At 39.1% G+C, this 18,711-nt stretch overlaps 1 protein-coding gene and 1 pseudogene across 1 annotated transcript; one reads left to right on the top strand and one right to left on the bottom strand.

The window, feature by feature from the left end:
* Positions 1-2,638: 2,638 nt before the first annotated feature.
* LOC108277595 (galactose-3-O-sulfotransferase 2-like) lies at positions 2,639-11,869 on the bottom strand (annotated as a pseudogene).
* A 1,393-nt stretch (positions 11,870-13,262) lies between these two features.
* On the top strand, positions 13,263-17,921 carry LOC108277594 (sphingosine-1-phosphate phosphatase 2). Its single transcript, XM_047161398.2, is given in 6 exon segments — positions 13,263-13,285; positions 13,476-13,659; positions 16,218-16,391; positions 16,574-16,636; positions 16,638-16,664; positions 17,280-17,921. Coding segments are annotated over 6 exon segments (609 nt in total). The 3' UTR covers positions 17,418-17,921.
* Positions 17,922-18,711: the final 790 nt, after the last annotated feature.

Here is an 18,711-nt window from a genome sequence, read left to right on the forward strand (position 1 = left end):
GTTTTTTTAAACTTTGGCTTGTTGTGTCACATTCGCAAAATCTAGCGAGAGCTATATAATATATAAATATTCAAACGATTACTTTACCCGAATAATTCCACAGTATATGTCCTCCTACTCTAAAATGTGACTCCTTGCATCCCAAATGTTGAATGCTGATGTGCAAATGTGTGTATGTTTGAGTTTTACGTGAATGCACAGACTTACACAAGCTACCAGGTTTTCCTGTACATTTGTTGGTTGTTGTTTTTTTTTTTCCATACGTATGTCATTTGAATTCAACATGTGCGATTAAACTGGTGTCTTTTTTCTTTCTTTTGTGTTTGTTCGTTCGTTAGTTCGTTTGTGGTGGTGTGAGACTTATGGTGTGAATTCTTTCATATGAGTTACAAATAAACCAACAGAGCTCGAACATAATTTCTTGATCAAACTGTTTCTTTACAGTCTATTTTTATTATTTATTATTATTTTTATTATTTTTATTATTATTATCTCTATTAACAAATTAATTCTGATTTATTAGTAAATAATCCGTTCAAAATTTCTAATAATAAATATTCACAAAATTATAAGTGAGGTCATGCAGATGCACTTTCTGACTACCTTGCTAAATAATTTATTTAAATTTTTTTTATAGGATGAGATGGAACAAATAGAAGGGCCTGGTGTCCACAACACTGACACTTACTCACATCTAACATTCCCCGTATCAGCGTCAGGTCCAGGTGTCTTCTTATTGGCGTTATGCACCTGTTCATGTTCCTTCTGTAGTGTGGTGGTTAGAGAGTGCTGATACTGCGGCTCCTGCTGGTCCAGGTTCTGATCCTCCCTTTGGCAGGATTAAGAGTAAATTGTGCTGTTGTATTGTGAGGTGTTTCATGAAGTGCAAAAAACACACATTCACACACACTTGTTGCTTTTGTCCTTCTCTGGTGTGCTGGTTAGCGTTCATCCCAGGGGTGAGGCTCCAGAAGGTGTGGGTTCTCTGCTGCCTTTTGGCTGGTTTCAGACTAAAAATTGCCGCACGCAGTGGCTGCCTCTACCTGTTTGTGGTGTAGTGGTTAGAGTTCATGTTTGTTTGGTGGCTGTTGTTTGTGTAGGTTCTAACCCACCTTTTGGAGGGTTTAAGTATAAAAAGTAGTGCTGAAGCAGTATGAAGGTGTGATGGAGGCAGGTGCGTGAGACAGACTCCAAAAAGATTTCATGCGGTATTAGATGCATATTTCAGTGAGTCAGTCAGACTGAGACGCTCCAGTATGAATGAAACTCGCACCGGTTAGCATGAGAGTCTGTCTGATTAGCTTCCTTCACATTCACGCTCAATTCCACTCACTGCGATTGCAGTTTATTTGTCCTGTAATCTTTACTATGTGCTAATAATTCAGGTCATTTCTTTACCTTCAGTTAGAGTGACATTATCCTGCGTACCGCTAACTTCTACAACACGCGCGAAAATAGTTCCTTACAAGGGAATAGAAAGTAGAGAACAAAAGGAATAAGATCTAGCTAAGCTAATTTAGAAAGTCTTGAGTTTTTGTTTCCTTTTCAGTTCCTTTTAAGTTTGAATTAATAAATACTTCTGTAAACAAATCCGATCCCTTATCCCACAAGTATTCAGCATTCCGAGGTTAGCCGAAGAGTTTGCCAAATTTGGAAACCCAATTATCCCTTATGTGTCGTTGCTTTTAGAATGGCCCATTTTAAACTTTTACAAAAAGTAGAATACAAAAAAAAAATATTTGTCATCACCTTCATTCCTTACATCGACATTGGACCTCATTTATCAATCCGAACAAATTTATTCGTAAATGGAACGTAGGAGTGTTTATGCAAGAAATGTGGTGTCCGTGAAAATCCTCTTAGTTTAGGGAAACTAAGAGGGCGTCCGTATCCAACAAGAGCTCTCGAGTTTGTATAAATTTACTCGCTACTAACGTGAACCTCGAATGATTGGCTTCGAATCGTACAACTGTTGACGAGTTACTGCAATTTTTTAAATACGGATTACACTGTTGAGTTTAAATCACTTCTTTATTTCAAATACACACCATTTTTTAAATATGTTCCATGAAACTGTTTCATTTCATGTTAGCGACTTGAAAGACATGGATCCGAAGCGAATCCGTAAATCAAGAGAACAAAAGTAATGGCACCCTATAAAAGACGGAAGAGTGTGTGGGTGTGTGTGTGGGTGTGTGTGTGTTAGTGAAGAGCTGCAGTGGCTGAGCTGCATTAGTGGAAGATTTACCTTACAAAGTTTAGTCGCCGTTTTTTCGTTTTTCAGCTCTCTGCGAGCTTTACTTTTTTGCAAGCTTGGAGTTTTGTGGGCGTGGTTAAATGCAAATCAGCTGTGCCATGAACGTGCTTGGTCATTTACGACTGATTGGCGTTCATCAGCGTTCAGACATAAGAATGAAAACAATTGTCTACAAAACTTCTGTAAATTTGGTGTGATTTTTTTTTTTTGTTGCCGTAAACCATTTACACAGAACTTTACTAAAAGATGGATAAATGAAGCCCTGGTGTATATTTTGCTCGTCATTATTACGAACATAATGGATATTAAACTAAATTTTAAAGAGAACAATAGAACAGGACATTGAGTGTTAATGGGAAGAAATTTTAAAGCACTCTAGTGTTGAGTACAAATGATTTATTATTAATGTGTAAATAAATTCGACATAAGTGACACTTACCACAGCCCCGCCCCCAAAGGCTATTTCACAATTTTTTTTAGTCCAGTTTACAAACTTGAATTTCATATCAGCTATGTTTATAAACCGTACATTTATCTTTCCAGAGAAAACTGAATCTTGTTAGAAAAATCTGCATTTAAATTGTGACATTTAGTCTGAATCATCTCATTCAGAGGATATACACCCGTATTTACCATCTCACAGTAACAATAATCTTATTTCTTATACTTGTATACCAGCTTTTAGGATTTGAAAAAACATTAATGACATACAGTCAGTATCTTTACAGAATTAGGGCCAGTTCACATAATAATAACAATAATAACAATAAGAAGAAGAAGAAGAAGAAGAAGAAGAAGAAGAAGAAGAATAGTTGAAACTTAGCCCGAAGTGCTTAGTTTTCAGAAAAACAGTGAAATATTTACAAATATTCCCCCTAGCTAACAAATTAATCACGATTTTAAGACCCGAGATGATCTAGCAAAGTGCAAAGATAATCACAAGTAAAAGAACTAACAGTTGATCGGTTTTGTGTAAATACCATTTGACATTCATTTGTATTGTTTTTCTGGCTGCTGGATTTGAACAAATTGAGATCTTCTCCACAGCATAGGCTAAGGCACATTTAGCATATTTCGCTGTTTAATGTCAGGTTGAGGTTCATTTGTCTTTAGGTTTTGTGTTGCTTTGCTTCAGCTGAGTTAGCATTATCTTTAACATCCATATTGTCTTTGGCTAATATAGGCATATTAGCTTGTACAGTTGAGTTGAGATTCTCAGTGACAGGCGCACTGGTGCTGTTCCTCTTAGCATTTATGATGTGTTTGCCAGGGGTGGGGCGCTTTTTTCCTTCATCCTTTTTAGCAGCGATATCAGGGAGCTGTTTAACGTACAAAGTCCTGGTGTACTGCAGTTCAGGCATGATGAGCCTGTGACAAAAACGGTGTGTGTCGTTGTCCAATCCCGGGCGAATGTTATATCCCTGGATAACCGCTTGGCCGTACTGGAATGGCTTCAATGATGAATCAAGTACGTGAGCTGGATGCACGGCTCCGCCCTCTGAAAGGCAGGTTTTCTCCAGTACTGCCCTTCTGGCTCTGAGAAGCTCCACTTCCTCTTGGAGCTTAGTGCGCCCTAGCGATGTATCTATCCGCCTCCAGAAGCTTGCGTTAAAGTGTTGGTAGAGTCGCCAATCCAACGAGCTCCACTTCTTCACCTGCTCGGTCATTTCCACGCTCAGCGATTTGCGGGTTTTCTCGCTTCGGCTGTTCAGGCGGAATGACACGACGTCATCCAGGGTCCAGCAGAGGGCGTGTCTGAGCAACACCATAGACTCATCGAAGTACTCCAAGATCAGGATGAGGTGGAATTCACTCTCCACGGCAGAAATCAGAGCCTCAGCTCGTTCGTCCAGTTCCGCTTCGCCGGACGGTGCCGAGTTGTTGAAGCCGAAGTCGAAGGTCAGGATGTTACGAGCGTAATTGTTACCAGGCACAGTATGGCTGTAAGAACGGCCTTCATCGAGCAGAAAGTCCTCAACGGTCTTGAAATTGCGGAATGCTGGGATTGATTTGTAGTACGTGAAGAGAGACTCCATCATGGACACCGGATGGAGAAATAAAACGTGTCCAAGGGCATGACCTTTCTCACCTGAGAGACAGATATTTATACGTTTAATATATTACACAATATTCGTCACTAATATTAGTCCAAAAAAATGATGGATTTCTGAAGGAAATAAATCACATTTTTGATAAATGATGAAATATAAAGATTGTGGTCATTCCTGGGCCCCACTAGCGCATACAGGGGTGGAATTTGGGGCAGATTTGTGTCTCCTGTGGCAAATTTTTTTTTAAAACACACAATCTTGTGGTCATTTGTGAAACACCGATATTTTTGGACACAAAATTGTAGTGTAGATAAACCAAGGAAAAATGTTGATAATGTAACTTCCTGTTATTTTCAATAGATATATGATACATGTGTAAGCTAGCTAGTTGTGGAGAACCCAATACATTACATACTGCTATATTGGCTGTAATACTAACTAGCTAACACAAAGTCCTTCTGCTTGGTGGCCATCTTGGTGATTCTCCCAGGCAGTAATTTCCAGTCAGCCTCCTTTCCACTTGAATAAAGAGAGACCAATAGACCAGAACTAGACCAGAATCTGACAGGTCTGGCGATTGGCTCTTTTTACTGAAGGGCGGGACTTGTGTAATATGCTGCCATGTTGAGTGTTACGTATTGCCCCGTTCATATTTTAAGCAGTAGGCAGGATCTACTCAAAATGTCTCAGACTAACATTAGCTAGCTAACTTGCCACTTGTATTGTGATTAGTCGCACACATAGTCCCTCAAAACGAATGACTTCTGGTGAATGTTTGGTCTTTCTTTTCTTTTCCAGAAGCACTGTAAAGGTAACATAATCCCAGTTCAACGCAGTTCAGGCTTGATAATTAGCTCATGGGTTCAATCAAGTGAAAAGACCAAATAATTTTAAAACACTCCCTCATTTTTAGAAAAACTTTCTGACCTCAGGCCCTTGGAAGCGCATGTGGTTGCACATAATGTGGAACTCTGTCACTCGGCGAGACTTCATGCCCTTGACAAAGTGCGACATGAAGAAGTGTGGGTAGGAGAACTGGTAGATGTTCTCTGGCAGCGCGAAGGTCAAGTTGTGGGTATCGCCATAGCGATACAGGATGTTGAGGATGGTGCTACTGGCCGTCTTGTGCGTCTTCAGGAAGAAAACATGGTTCTTGGGTTGACACGTGGCATTTCTGTCACTGGTCAAAAAGCTCGATGTTTGTTTGTTGTTCCTGAGGGAAAGAAAGATTCTTTAAGAAGGAAGGATAAATAAATGCGGAGGGTTTTTTTTTTTTTCAAAATCCAGCCAAATTTGATCAAATCTACCAATTTACAGATCCATCTATGACGAAGAACCCAATAGATACAGTGACTTGCATAATTATTGACCCACTCCCCCAACCCCTGACCTTTTCCACAGTTTGTAGTGGAGTTGGGAATTAATCTACTTTGCAAAATTATTTTTTGTGAGAAGTCATAATGGATTCAAGCACCACATGAGATTGGATGAAGTCTGCAATTTTCAGCAGTTTCTTTCAGAATGCAGAACTAATTCTCAGATAATCCCTAGACAAAGTAAAAGCACTGAAGAAATATTTGAAATTGGTGAGACAACCTAGGACACATCAGTGCACATTAAACGAATTACCTGAACTGAATCATACTGGTGCTGAATCGAATTGTATTGGTGCTGAATTGAATTGTATTGGTGCAAAATCTAATAGTAATGATGATGAATCTAATCATATTGAGCCGAATCAAGTCGTATGGAACCAAATTGGACCATATCGTTGCTGAATCAAATCGCATGAGTGGCGAATCAAATCATTTTGAGCCAAATCAAATGTATTGAGCCAAATCCAATTGTATTGAGCCAAATCGAATCTTACTCGTGCTGACAGGAATCATATTGGTGCTGAAAGGAATCGTATTAGGTCTTAATCAAATCGTATAGGTTCTTCATCAAATTGTATTGAGCCAAATCGAATTGTTTTAACCTAAATTGAATCGTATTGGTGCTGAAAGGAATCGCATTGGTTCTTAATCGAATCGTATTGGTGCTGAAAGGAATCGTATTGGTGCTGAAAGGAATAGTATTGGTGCTGAAAGGAATCGTATTGGTTCTTAATCAAACCGTATTGGTGCTGAATGGAATCGTATTTGTTGCTGAAAGGAATCGTAGTGATTCTTAATCAAATCGTATTGGTGCTGAAAGGAATCGTATTGGTTCTTAATCGAATCGTGTTGGTGCTGAATCGAATTGTCTTGGGTCTTAATCGAATCGTATTGGTGCTGAATGGAATTGTATTGGTTCTTAATCGAATCGTATTGGTGCTGAATGGAATTGTATTGGTTCATAATTGAATCGTATTGGTGCTGAATGGAACTGTATTGGTTCATAATTGAATCGTATTGGTGCTGAAAGGAATCAAGTTGGTTCTTAATCGAATCATATTGGTGCTGAAAGGAATTGTAGTGGTTCTTAATCGAATCATATTGGTGCAGAATGGAATCGTATTGGTGCAGAATGGAATCGTATTGGTTCTTAATCGAATCTTATTGGCGCTGAATGGAATCGTGTTGGTTCTTAATCGAATAGTGTTGGTTCTTAATTGGATCATATTGGTTCTTAATTGGATCGTCTTGGTGCTGAAAGGAATCGTATTGGTTTTTAATCGAATCATATTAGTGCTGAATGGAATCGTATCGGTGGTGAAAGGAATCGTATTGGTGCTGAATGGAATCGTATTGGTGGTGAAAGGAATCATAGTGGTTCTTAATCGAATCGTATTGGTGCTGAAAGGAATCGTATTCGTTCTTGCTCGAATCCTATTGGTGCTGAAAGGAATCGTGTTGGTTCTTAATTGAATCATAGTGGTTCTTAATCGAATCGTATTGGTTCTTAATCGAATTGTATTGGCGCTGAAAGGACTCGTATTGATTCTTAATTGAATTGTATTGGTTCTTAATCGAATCGTGTTGGTGCTGAATGGAATCGTATTGGTTCTTAATCGAATCGTATTGGTGCTGAAAGGAATCGTGTTGTTCTTAATTGAATCGTATTGGTGCTGAATGGAACTGTATTGGTTCATAATTGAATCGTATTGGTGCTGAAAGGAATCAAGTTGGTTCTTAATCGAATCATATTGGTGCTGAAAGGAATTGTAGTGGTTCTTAATCGAATCATATTGGTGCAGAATGGAATCGTATTGGTGCAGAATGGAATCGTATTGGTTCTTAATCGAATCATATTGGCGCTGAATGGAATCGTGTTGGTTCTTAATCGAATAGTGTTGGTTCTTAATTGGATCATATTGGTTCTTAATTGGATCGTCTTGGTGCTGAAAGGAATCGTATTGGTTTTTAATCGAATCATATTAGTGCTGAATGGAATCGTATCGGTGGTGAAAGGAATCGTATTGGTGCTGAATGGAATCGTATTGGTGGTGAAAGGAATCATAGTGGTTCTTAATCGAATCGTATTGGTGCTGAAAGGAATCGTATTCGTTCTTGCTCGAATCCTATTGGTGCTGAAAGGAATCGTGTTGGTTCTTAATTGAATCATAGTGGTTCTTAATCGAATCGTATTGGTTCTTAATCGAATTGTATTGGCGCTGAAAGGACTCGTATTGATTCTTAATTGAATTGTATTGGTTCTTAATCGAATCGTGTTGGTGCTGAATGGAATCGTATTGGTTCTTAATCGAATCGTATTGGTGCTGAAAGGAATCGTGTTGTTCTTAATTGAATCGTATTGGTACTGAATGGAATCATATTCGTTCTTACTCGAATCGTATTGGTGCTGAAAGGAATCGTGTTGGTTCTTAATTGAATCATATTGGTTCTTAATCGAATCATTTTGTGCTGAAAGGAATCGTGTTGTTCTTAATCAAATCGTATTGGTTCTTAACTGAATCGTCTTGGTTCTTAATTGAATCGTATTGGTGCTGAATGGAATCATATTGGTGGTGAAAGGAATCATAGTAGTCCTTAATCGAATCGTATTGGTTCTTAATCGAATTGTATTGGCGCTGAAAGGAATCGTATTGATTCTTAATTGAATCGTATTGGTTATTAATCGAATTGTATTGGCGCTGAAAGGAATCGTATTGATTCTTAATCGAATAGTATTGGTTCTTAATAGAATCGTCTTGGTGCTGAAAGGAATCGTACTGGTTTTTAATCAAATCGTATTGGTGCTGAATGGAGTCGTATTGGTGGTGAAAGGAATCGTATTGGTGCTGAATGGAATCGTATTGGTGGTGAAAGGAATCATAGTGGTTCTTAATCGAATCGTATTGGTTTTTAATCGAATTGTATTGGCGCTGAAAGGAATCGTATTGATTCTTAATTGAATCGTATTGGTTCTTAATCGAATCGTGTTGGTGCTGAATGGAATCATATTGGTGCTTAATCGAATCATATTGGTGCTGAATGGAAAACAGAAATAAAACAATAAATAAATAATGGTCCTGCATATCGGTTATCGGCCGCATAAACACGCATACAATTGGTATCGGTAATAAAAAAAATCAACATCGGTCAATCTCTAGTTGAGATGTACAAGGGGACGAATACTTATGCAAAGATTAGTGTGTGAAAGAAGCATCAGCTCATTCCATTCCCAAGCCTTTAGTGTGCCTAATGTGGTTTGCGTCATCTTTTACAAGCATTACATACGAACAATCAAAAGTGACTCCAAGATGATAAACCATTAAAACCATCGTATTAGTATTACATTAGTAATTAAATGCATTATAGATGTTTAGTGTACTATAATATTAGAACTCACCAAAACTGATGAAACGCACTCAGTAACTGCAACGCCACAAATAGGACGGTCAAAAACATCAACACACGCCATAGAAACCTGCAAAACACTGCCCTTCCACACCTATAATTAACACACACACACACACACACACACACACACACACACACACACACACACAGTCTAATTAATAAGAATAGTTAATTGATAATTAATAATAACTTTCTATAACTAATTTCTTCACACCAAAAAAAAATTGTGAAGTAATCATACTTGAGTGTATTTGCACTTTTTCACAAAGACCACACCAGTCTCATCGCATAGAGTCTTCAGGCTGTTGTCTCGTGTTCTTAGTTGTCTTTTAACTATGTACAAAGTGTTCCCTAATACTGTGCATTTAACCACTACACTGCAAAATCCCCAGTGTTGAATTAACACCTATTCCCACCATCTTTGTGCATCGTCCTGTGGTCAAAAAGAGGAGGACCCCTGCACCACAATGCACCTCTGGACCTATAAACATATGCAAAGCAGAAACCATACATAAACACTGTTCAGAAGCACCACAGACTTCTCTGGGCTCGGTCTCATCTGAGATGGACAGTAGCACAGCAGATTCGTGTTTTGTGGTCTATTGAGTCAACATTTTAAACAGTTTTTGGACAAAACAGCCATCGTTGAAGGAAAAGGACCATCCAAGCGTCACGTCCAAAATCCAGCATCTGTCATGGTAAGGAGGTGTGTCAGTGCCCATAGCATGGGGGTGTGTCAGCGCCCATGGTATGGAGGTGTGTCAGTGCCTGTGGCATGGGTAAGTTGCACATCTGTTAGAGCAGCATTAGTGTAGAAAGATATCTACACATTTTAGAGCAACATATGCTGCCATCCAGAGCAGGACAACGCTGAACCACATTCTGCCCGGATTACAAGCGCGTGGTTGCATAAGCAGAGAGTGCGGGTGTGAGCATGGCCTGCCTGCAGTCCTGACCTGTCTCCCGTTGAGAACGTGTGACGCATTATGAAGCGCAAAATAAAGCACCGAAGACCACGTACATGCAGCTGAAAAATGCATAACGGATGAATGGGGGAATTTCCGCTGGCCAAGCTTAACCTAGTGGTGTCTTCACTCAGCGCCAAACGCTTAATAAGTGTCATTAAAAGAAAAGCTGATGTCACACAGTGCCATAACATGTAAACACGCTTCGAGGAAGTTTGATTCCCACTCGCAAACGTCATGCTCTTGTACGCTTCTACCTGTGCAAGAAGAGGTAGAGCTCATAACGAGTATTAAAGACAGAAATATCCTGATACACCTCAGAAGTATTTGGATACCTGTTCGTCTCATAAGTATTGTGTGCAGTGATATTCAAGACAACAACATTCCACTTCATGCCAGCTGACTAACATCCCAAATTAATCGACACCTTCTGACTGATCAGAATCGTTCAGCAGCGCTGTGGAGTAAACATGTAGAAAACAGAAAGTCCAAAAGGAGAAACAGCTATTTAAAAAAAAAGAAGCTTTAAATTCAATATAATTTAATACTGAATTTTCAGACTTATGCTCATCATAACTAACGCTCATGTGCATAAATTCAGTATGTCACCTGACCTGATCTGAATCTATACCACAGGTGTGTAAATATTGTCTTAATAAAATCAAACTGGAGTAAATTTCCTCATGAGAGCCCTGTTTCCTCACACCACCTCTTCTCTATTCAATACTAAAGTTATAGCATTATTTACAATTTATTACATAGCTACATTTATAGTTATTAGTCAAATCAATCATAATTTGGGTCCTAAAAGGATGTAATATCCATAAAAAGCATAAATTATATTCATGGAAATTATATTTTACAACAATCCGATCAAAATCTTTTTTTTTTTTTAATTGTCCATAATTTAACCTATAATATTAATACTAAAATAAATAACAATAACAACAACAAAATGTTTTCAATTATTCAGCCCTGCGAATTTTACTTCAACTGTATTATTATTATTATTATTAGTAGTAGTAGTAGTAGTATTAAATCTTATGACAGTAAAGATTAATATGTTATACTTCTACAGTTTGGTGAGTGGAAAGTTCAGGAATAAAAAGCTCTAATGGCTTGGAGAAATTAATATTTACCTTTTTTCTTCTTCTTTTTTTGTTTTTTCTTTTAAATATTTGAAAGTACTTTTACTCTGGAAGTGGTGGCGGAAAGTTTGAGAAGCCCTGCTTTGGAGGTGAAAGTTTAAGTTGATGAGCTTCAGCTGACATTAAGGAATCCGTGTTTTGGGAAGTGGAGCTGAAATTTCAGAACCCTTTAAATAAAAAGCCTTCTTATTTATTAACTGAAATATTAACACACATCCTATAGCAGTTTATGAGTGATCTAATCTGCAGATAGAAGCTCAGGGGTAAAAAATAATAAATAAATAAACAAATAAATAAATAAATAATAAAAAACGGTCGGGGAGAATAAAGTATTCCGCATTAATGAACTTGAAGCAGGGACTCACGCGCTCCACGGCGGGATGGATCCCCGGGAAAATACGCTTCTTTCAAGGAGCGCGCGCTTCAGCTGCATGAACATGGTGCCACACCCGGGGGTAACCTAGCCTGGGCATTAGGGGCTGTAGCCCTGAATAATTATCCACTTAGAGCAGTTTGTCACTGCGTAACTGAGTTGAAAGAAGACGGTTATTTTATATCTTCAGTGGAAAGAGACGAGACCAGACAGGTTTTACAGGAAAAAAGGTGGAGATACTCGCGTCTTATTGGCTGACAGTCTCTCAGTTCTGCCAAACGCGAGCTCACAGTCAGTGTAAATGTTTGTCTTAGGGAAAATAAATATTTTCGATTAATATTAGATCACAATTTAAGCTTTGAAGCAGATTTTCTTGGAAAAAAACTAATAAATTTGGGTGTAACAAATCAGAGTAATCTTTTAAAGTTGGTCCAAAGTATAATTTTTTTCCCTCAAGTGAAAAGCCAGTTCATCAGCCGGGATTGTGGGATGTGCGTGCGGGAAAGTTTCCAATGTGCCTATTCATAGAAGGCTATTTATGAATAAAAGGCTATACACTGTAAACCCTAATGTTGTCTTTGTCTTTAATAAATTGACAAAGATTTCAAACAGACTTCTTTCACGTTGTCATTATGGGGTATAGTTTGTAGAATTTTGAGGATAATAATGAATTTAATCCATGAGGGCTCATTCCACTAGAGGGGTCACCTCTGCGAAGGCTTTGTCCAAAGGGGTATCCTTACAGGATGTGTGTGCTGCTGCAGGGTGGTCTATGCCACACACATTCATTCGTTATTACAGTCTGGATATTCATTCCACTACGGGCTCGAGTGTCTTGCAATGACTCTCAGGCGTGGGTGTTTTTTAACAGGCCATACTATAGTGTTATACTCCCATAGTGTTATGCTAAACGCAACGTCTCGTTCCCTTCTCAGGGAACAGGGCTACATGCGTAACCCAGAAGTTTTTCATCATGCGCCATTTTAAGAAAGTACACTTATTATGTTGATATAAAATTATTTTGTGCGATTTTTAATAGTGAAATGTTTCTTAAATTCCTAATGGTACATTTTATAATAAAGGACAACACAGCCATAATTACAAATGTTTCCCGGTCGAACTTTGCTAACATAGCCATTAATTAACAATATTTTTAACGATGGTTTTGTGATGGTATGATAACTGAGATATCAAATGATTATTTATGTGATTTGAAATATCTAATCATAATCATATAAGTTAATAAACTTAATCATAGTTTCATTCTGTGAGAAAGAACAAGGCAGCTAATGCTGAGACCTATAGGCCTAGTATTTTTCCTGGTCAAACTTTGCCAATGTCGCCATTAATTAACGAAATTTTCATGATTTTGTGAAGGTATGATTGAGAAATGAACTTATATATTATATATATTTCATATTTTGACTTGTGAGCCGCAAACATTTCGTAAAGTATTAATCATAGGTTAATCACGTGTTCTGAGAAAGAACATGGCAGCTATAGCTGAGAACAATTAGTGATGTTTTATAGTCGGTGAAATCAGTGCATCAAAATAACAAATAAAATAAACCTATTCAGGTGAGCTGAACTGAGAAATAACTGTGGTAGTCCTGGATTTTCCCGCTTTACGAGTTGGGTCAGGTGTGAGCTCACATTGGGCGACTGACAAGTGTACAGGTTAGCTATGCAGATATCAAGACAAGACACGTGAGTGAAATGTGATGACATTTAAAACAAGTAAAACCACCTCCACTACACGAACGTAAAATGAACAAATACATGCTTGACCTTTAAGCCTTGACACGAAACTCATTTATGTACCTTGAATGATTTTTTTTTAAAGATACACTAGATCCACATTTCCAGGTGTAAGATATAGTGCACCCTTGAGTTCAAGTCAATTCATTAACTATGTGATTCTCTCTCTCCATGTCTGGAGTTCTCAGTACGAGGTGAGAAACTGGCCACTGTACTACCTCTTTGTGGCATCTGCCACTCTAGGAAATGAAGTGTTCTACATCTCCTTTCCGCCCTTCATCCACTGGAACCTGGATCCCTTCCTGTGCCGCCACATGTGGGCTGTGAGAGACAGAAACACAGATTTAATATAAAAATACAAAGCAAATAAACACAATGAATTTATACTAATATACACACAATATAGGACAGGTGATTATTACTCTCTATATATATACAAACACAGGTGGTGATGTATAATAGGACAGGTGATTATTTCTCTCTCTCTCTCTCTCTCTCTCTCTATATATATATATATATATATATATATATATATATATATATATATATATATATACATACACACATACATACACATACACACACAGTATCTCACAAAAGTGAGTACACCCCTCACATTTTTCTAAATATTTGATGATATCTTTTCATGTGATAACACTGAAGAAATGACACTTTGCTACAATGTAAAGTAGTGAGTGTACAGCTTGTATAACAGTGTAAATTTGCTGTCCCCTCAAAATAACGACACACAGCCATTAATGTCTAAACCGCTGGCAACAAACGTGAGTACACCCCTAAGTGAAAATGTCCAAATTGGGCCCAAAGGGTCAATATTTTGTGTGGCCACCATTATTTTCCAACACTGCCTTAACCCTCTTGGGCATGGAGTTCACCAGAGCTTCACAGGTTGCCACTGGAGTCCTCTTCCACTCCTCCATGACGACATCACGGAGCTGGTGGATGTTAGAGACCTTGTGCTCCTCCACCTTCCGTTTGAGGATGCCCCACAGATGCTCAATAGGGTTTAGGTCTGGAGACATGCTCGGCCAGTCCATAACCTTCACCCTCAGCTTCTTTAGCAAGGCAGTGGTCGTCTTGGAGGTGTGTTTGGGGTCGTTATCATGCTGGAATCCTGCATACTGATCATGCTCTGTTTCAGTATGTCACAGTACATGTTGGCATTCATGGTTCCCTCAATGAACTGTAGCTCCCCAGTGCTGGCAACACTCATGCAGCCCCAGACCATGACACTCCCACCACCATGCTTGACTGTAGGCAAGACACACTTGTCTTTGTGCTCCTCACCTGGTTGCCGCCACACACGCTTGACACCATCTGAACCAAATAAGTTTATCTTGGTCTCATCAGACCACAGGACATGGTTCCAGTAATCCATGTCCTTAGTCTGCTTGTCTTCATCAAACTGTTTGCAGGCTTTCTTGTGCATCATCTTTAGAAGAGGCTTCCTTCTGGGACGACAGCCATGCAGATCAATTTGACGCAGTATGCGGCGTATGGTCTGAGCACTGACAGGCTGACCCCCACCCCTTCAACCTATGCAGCAATGCTGGTAGCACTCATACGTCTATTTCCCAAAGACAACCTCTGGATAGGACACTGAGCATGTGCACTCAACTTCTTTGGTCGACCATGGCAAAGCCTGTTCTGAGTGGAACCTGTCCTGTTAAACCACTGTATGGTCTTGACCACCGTGCTGCAGCTCAATGTCAAGCTCTTGGCAATCTTCTTATAGCCTAGGCCATCTTTATGTAGAGCAACAAGTCTTTTGTTCAGATCCTCAGAGAGTTCTTTGCCATGAGGTGCCATGTTGAACTTCCAGTGACCAGTATGAGGGAGTGTGAGAGCAATGACACCAAATTTAACACACCTGCGACCTTGTAACACTAGCAAGTCACATGACACCGGGGAGGGAAAATGGCTAATTGGGCCCAATTTGGACATTTTCACTTAGGGGTGTACTCACTTTTGTTGCCAGCGGTTTAGACATTAATGGCTGTGTGTCGAGTTATTTTGAGGGGACAGCAAATTTACAGTTACTCAAGCTGTATACTCACTACTTTACATTGTAGCAAAGTGTCATTTCTTCAGTGTTGTCACATGAAAAGATAGCATCAAATATTTACAAAAATGTGAGGGGTGTACTCACTTTTGTGATGTACTGTATATATACAGGTGGTGATGTCTAATAGGACAGGTGATTATTACTATTTCTATATATTTATGCACAGGTGGTGATATATAACAGGACAGGTGATTATTATAATCTCTATATTTACAGGTGGTGATGTATAATAGGACAGGTGATTATTACTCTCTCTATATATACACAGGTGGTGATGTGTAATAGGACAGGTGATAATTACTCTCTATATATTTATGTACAGGTCGTGATGTATAATAGGACAGGGGATTATTACTCTCTCTATATACAGGTGGTGATGTATATAGGACAGGTGATTATTACTATATCTATATACAGGTGGTGATGTTTAATAGGAAAGGTGATTATTACTATCTATATATACACAGGTGTTGACGTATAATAGGACAGATGATTATTAGTCTCTATATATACACAAGTGGTGTATATAGGACAAGTGATTATTACTCTCTATACATACAGGTGTTGAGGTATAATAGAACAGGTGATTATTACTATATCGATATACAGGTGGTGATGTATATAGGACAGGTGATTATTACTCTATATATACAGGTGGTGATGTATAAGAAGACAGGTGATTATTACTCTCCATATTTACAGGTGGTGATATATAATAGGACACGTGATTATTACTATATCTATATACAGGTGGTGATGTATAATAGGACAGGTGAGTATTACTCTCTATGTATACAGGTGGTGATGTATGTAGGAGAGATGATGAAGGATATGCTGAAGCTCCCTCGTCCCTCGTCGCCCCCTGTGGTGAAACTGGAACATCGTATCGAGTTTGACATGCCTTCAACTCACGCCATGGCTGCCACAGCCATCACCTTCACATTGTTGCTGAGTGCGCCGGAGAGAGTGAAGGTTTACACACACACACACACACACACACACATACACACACACACACACACGTATGTATGTATGTATGTGTGTGTGTGTGTGAGTGAGAGAGAGAGAGAAAATCTGTGTAAAGAAATGTTTTGACAGTCTGTGTATGATAATGCTAATGTGTTTTGGTATGTGTGTGTGTGTGTTTACTTTAGTTTCAGTTTGAGGTCGGTTTGGTCACAGCCATGGTTCTTTCAGCCCTCGTGAGTCTCACTCGACCTTTATACTGGCATGCACTCAGCACTGGTGAGAGTGTGTATGTGTGTGTGTGTGTGTGTGGAGACAGAGAGGCTATAAAAAGATGGTCTGTCAACTATTTTAGTTTTAGTTTACAACTTACCTAGAAGGCACTGCTGCAATATGACCCAGTTGCCATGCTACCTGTCTACTCTAGGTAGTTAAGCTAATATGACATTTAAAGATCAACAATTTAGCTAGTCAGTACGCTACATAATTGGATGCTACATCTTTGTACAGGTGGATAGTTAGCAAAATATCTAGTTACCATGCTAGATGACTTATTTAGTTATTTATTTTACATAGCTTAAAGCTTAGCATGTTAGCAAACGAGCTAGTTGCGTTGCTAGCTGATTAGCAAGGCAATATAATTTTTTTTAAACCTAGATAGATAAGCTTAGCACGTTAGTAACCCAACTAGTTACCAAGCTAGTTGTTCATGTCTCTAGCTAGTTAGTAAATTTATATGACTCTAAATAATTAAAAGTTTAGCAACACTCTAGCTAGTCAGCAAGCCATTATAACACTGGACAGAGAGTGTAGAAACCGAGTGTGCACTACAGAATGGTCTTAAAATGACAGAGTTCCATTTTAATCAACTCATCACTCTTTTCCTCCTCTCAGGATGTGATCTGTGGGACTCTCATATCCGCCCTCGTTCTGATTGCGTCCTACCCACAATGGGAAAGTTTGGACTTCTTCCAGCTCAACAGCCCACTGTCCCCTGCCATCTCACTGGTTCTGCCAGTGAGATGGCACTGACTACAGTGCCATCCTGTGCACTCATACTGTGCTACAAATACCCGAGCTGAAGCACTACAGCGCTACGCGGGGGGACACCACTATAATTTTGGGCTGTAGTGCTGGATGTTCTGTCAGTTACTGGCTCAATCAGCGGCTCGGTGTGACTTTCGAACCCTCAGGGCCGTTCCCGGTGACCCTACCTCCCATGACCCCATTGATCTTTACCCTTGGAGTTGTGCGGTCCTGCTTGGGGCTTTTGATTCTGGTGCTGACCCAGCAGGTAATGAAGTGGATCACACTGAGGCTGCTGTGCTTACACTACGGTGTAGCACTTAATGACATTAGTGCTTGCAGGAGGAAAGAGATCGAAGTGCCGTCAAAGTTCAGCATGTATATGGCGATCGGACTGGTCAACAGCGTGGTGGTGTGTCGGGTTTTCACACTGGTAGGGCTGCTGTGACTTTGCTAACGCTAATGTTATCACACTATGGCAGCATTGAAACAAGTGACCCCCACCCACCCCACCCACCCAAAATAAAAAGCATGACATTTCCCCAGCGTACACAGCTAGCAAAAAAGCGGTATGCAAGATGAAATTTAAATCAACCCATCCTACTAAAGCCTGACACAGAGGGACAAAAGGATGTTTCCTCTGGATATGTTACAGACCTAGCCGACTTTAAATTCCAAGGTTAGAACTGATGTATCACGGTGCATTATGGGTAATACACACATTCTCTTGGTCAATGCTACTCTAAATGAAAAGCTCTATGCTCGTTGGAACAGAGAAACAAAATGGCTGAAATTCTAGCAAGAATACTGTCTAGGCTTGATTTCTAGCATCTCTAACACTGTGTTCCAAATACAGCACACTGTTACCGCTAACAAACTGGCCGAATCACAGAACAATTTGTCACAATTGCGTCACCATCGTCGGTCCGCTGTATATGTGTCCCAAATCACATGCACTGTTCACTGTGTAGTTCTGCTTGAGACACAGTCACAGAATTAGTGCGTTTACATTTATGGTGTGTTTAGTTGTGTAGTTTAATTCAGATTAATGCGATCACAATCAATGTTATTTTTATTTTATTTTTTTTTTACACAGTTTATACTCTGAGATTTAGGCTATAAAAGCATGTTTATGACTTTGTTAGAGAATGAATAAACGAGCGAGTGAAGAACATCTTCCTTTTATTACATAATTTTTTGTATTTTTTGTCTGTTTGTTTTGGTTTTCTTTATGGCCGATATATATGTATATATAGTCCTTGTCTGCACTATTAGCTTGTCTTTCGTTGTCTTAGACCCC

The sequence above is a fragment of the Ictalurus punctatus genome, chromosome 17, assembly GCF_001660625.3.
Source record: "Ictalurus punctatus breed USDA103 chromosome 17, Coco_2.0, whole genome shotgun sequence".
Taxonomy (NCBI): Eukaryota; Metazoa; Chordata; class Actinopteri; order Siluriformes; family Ictaluridae; genus Ictalurus; species Ictalurus punctatus.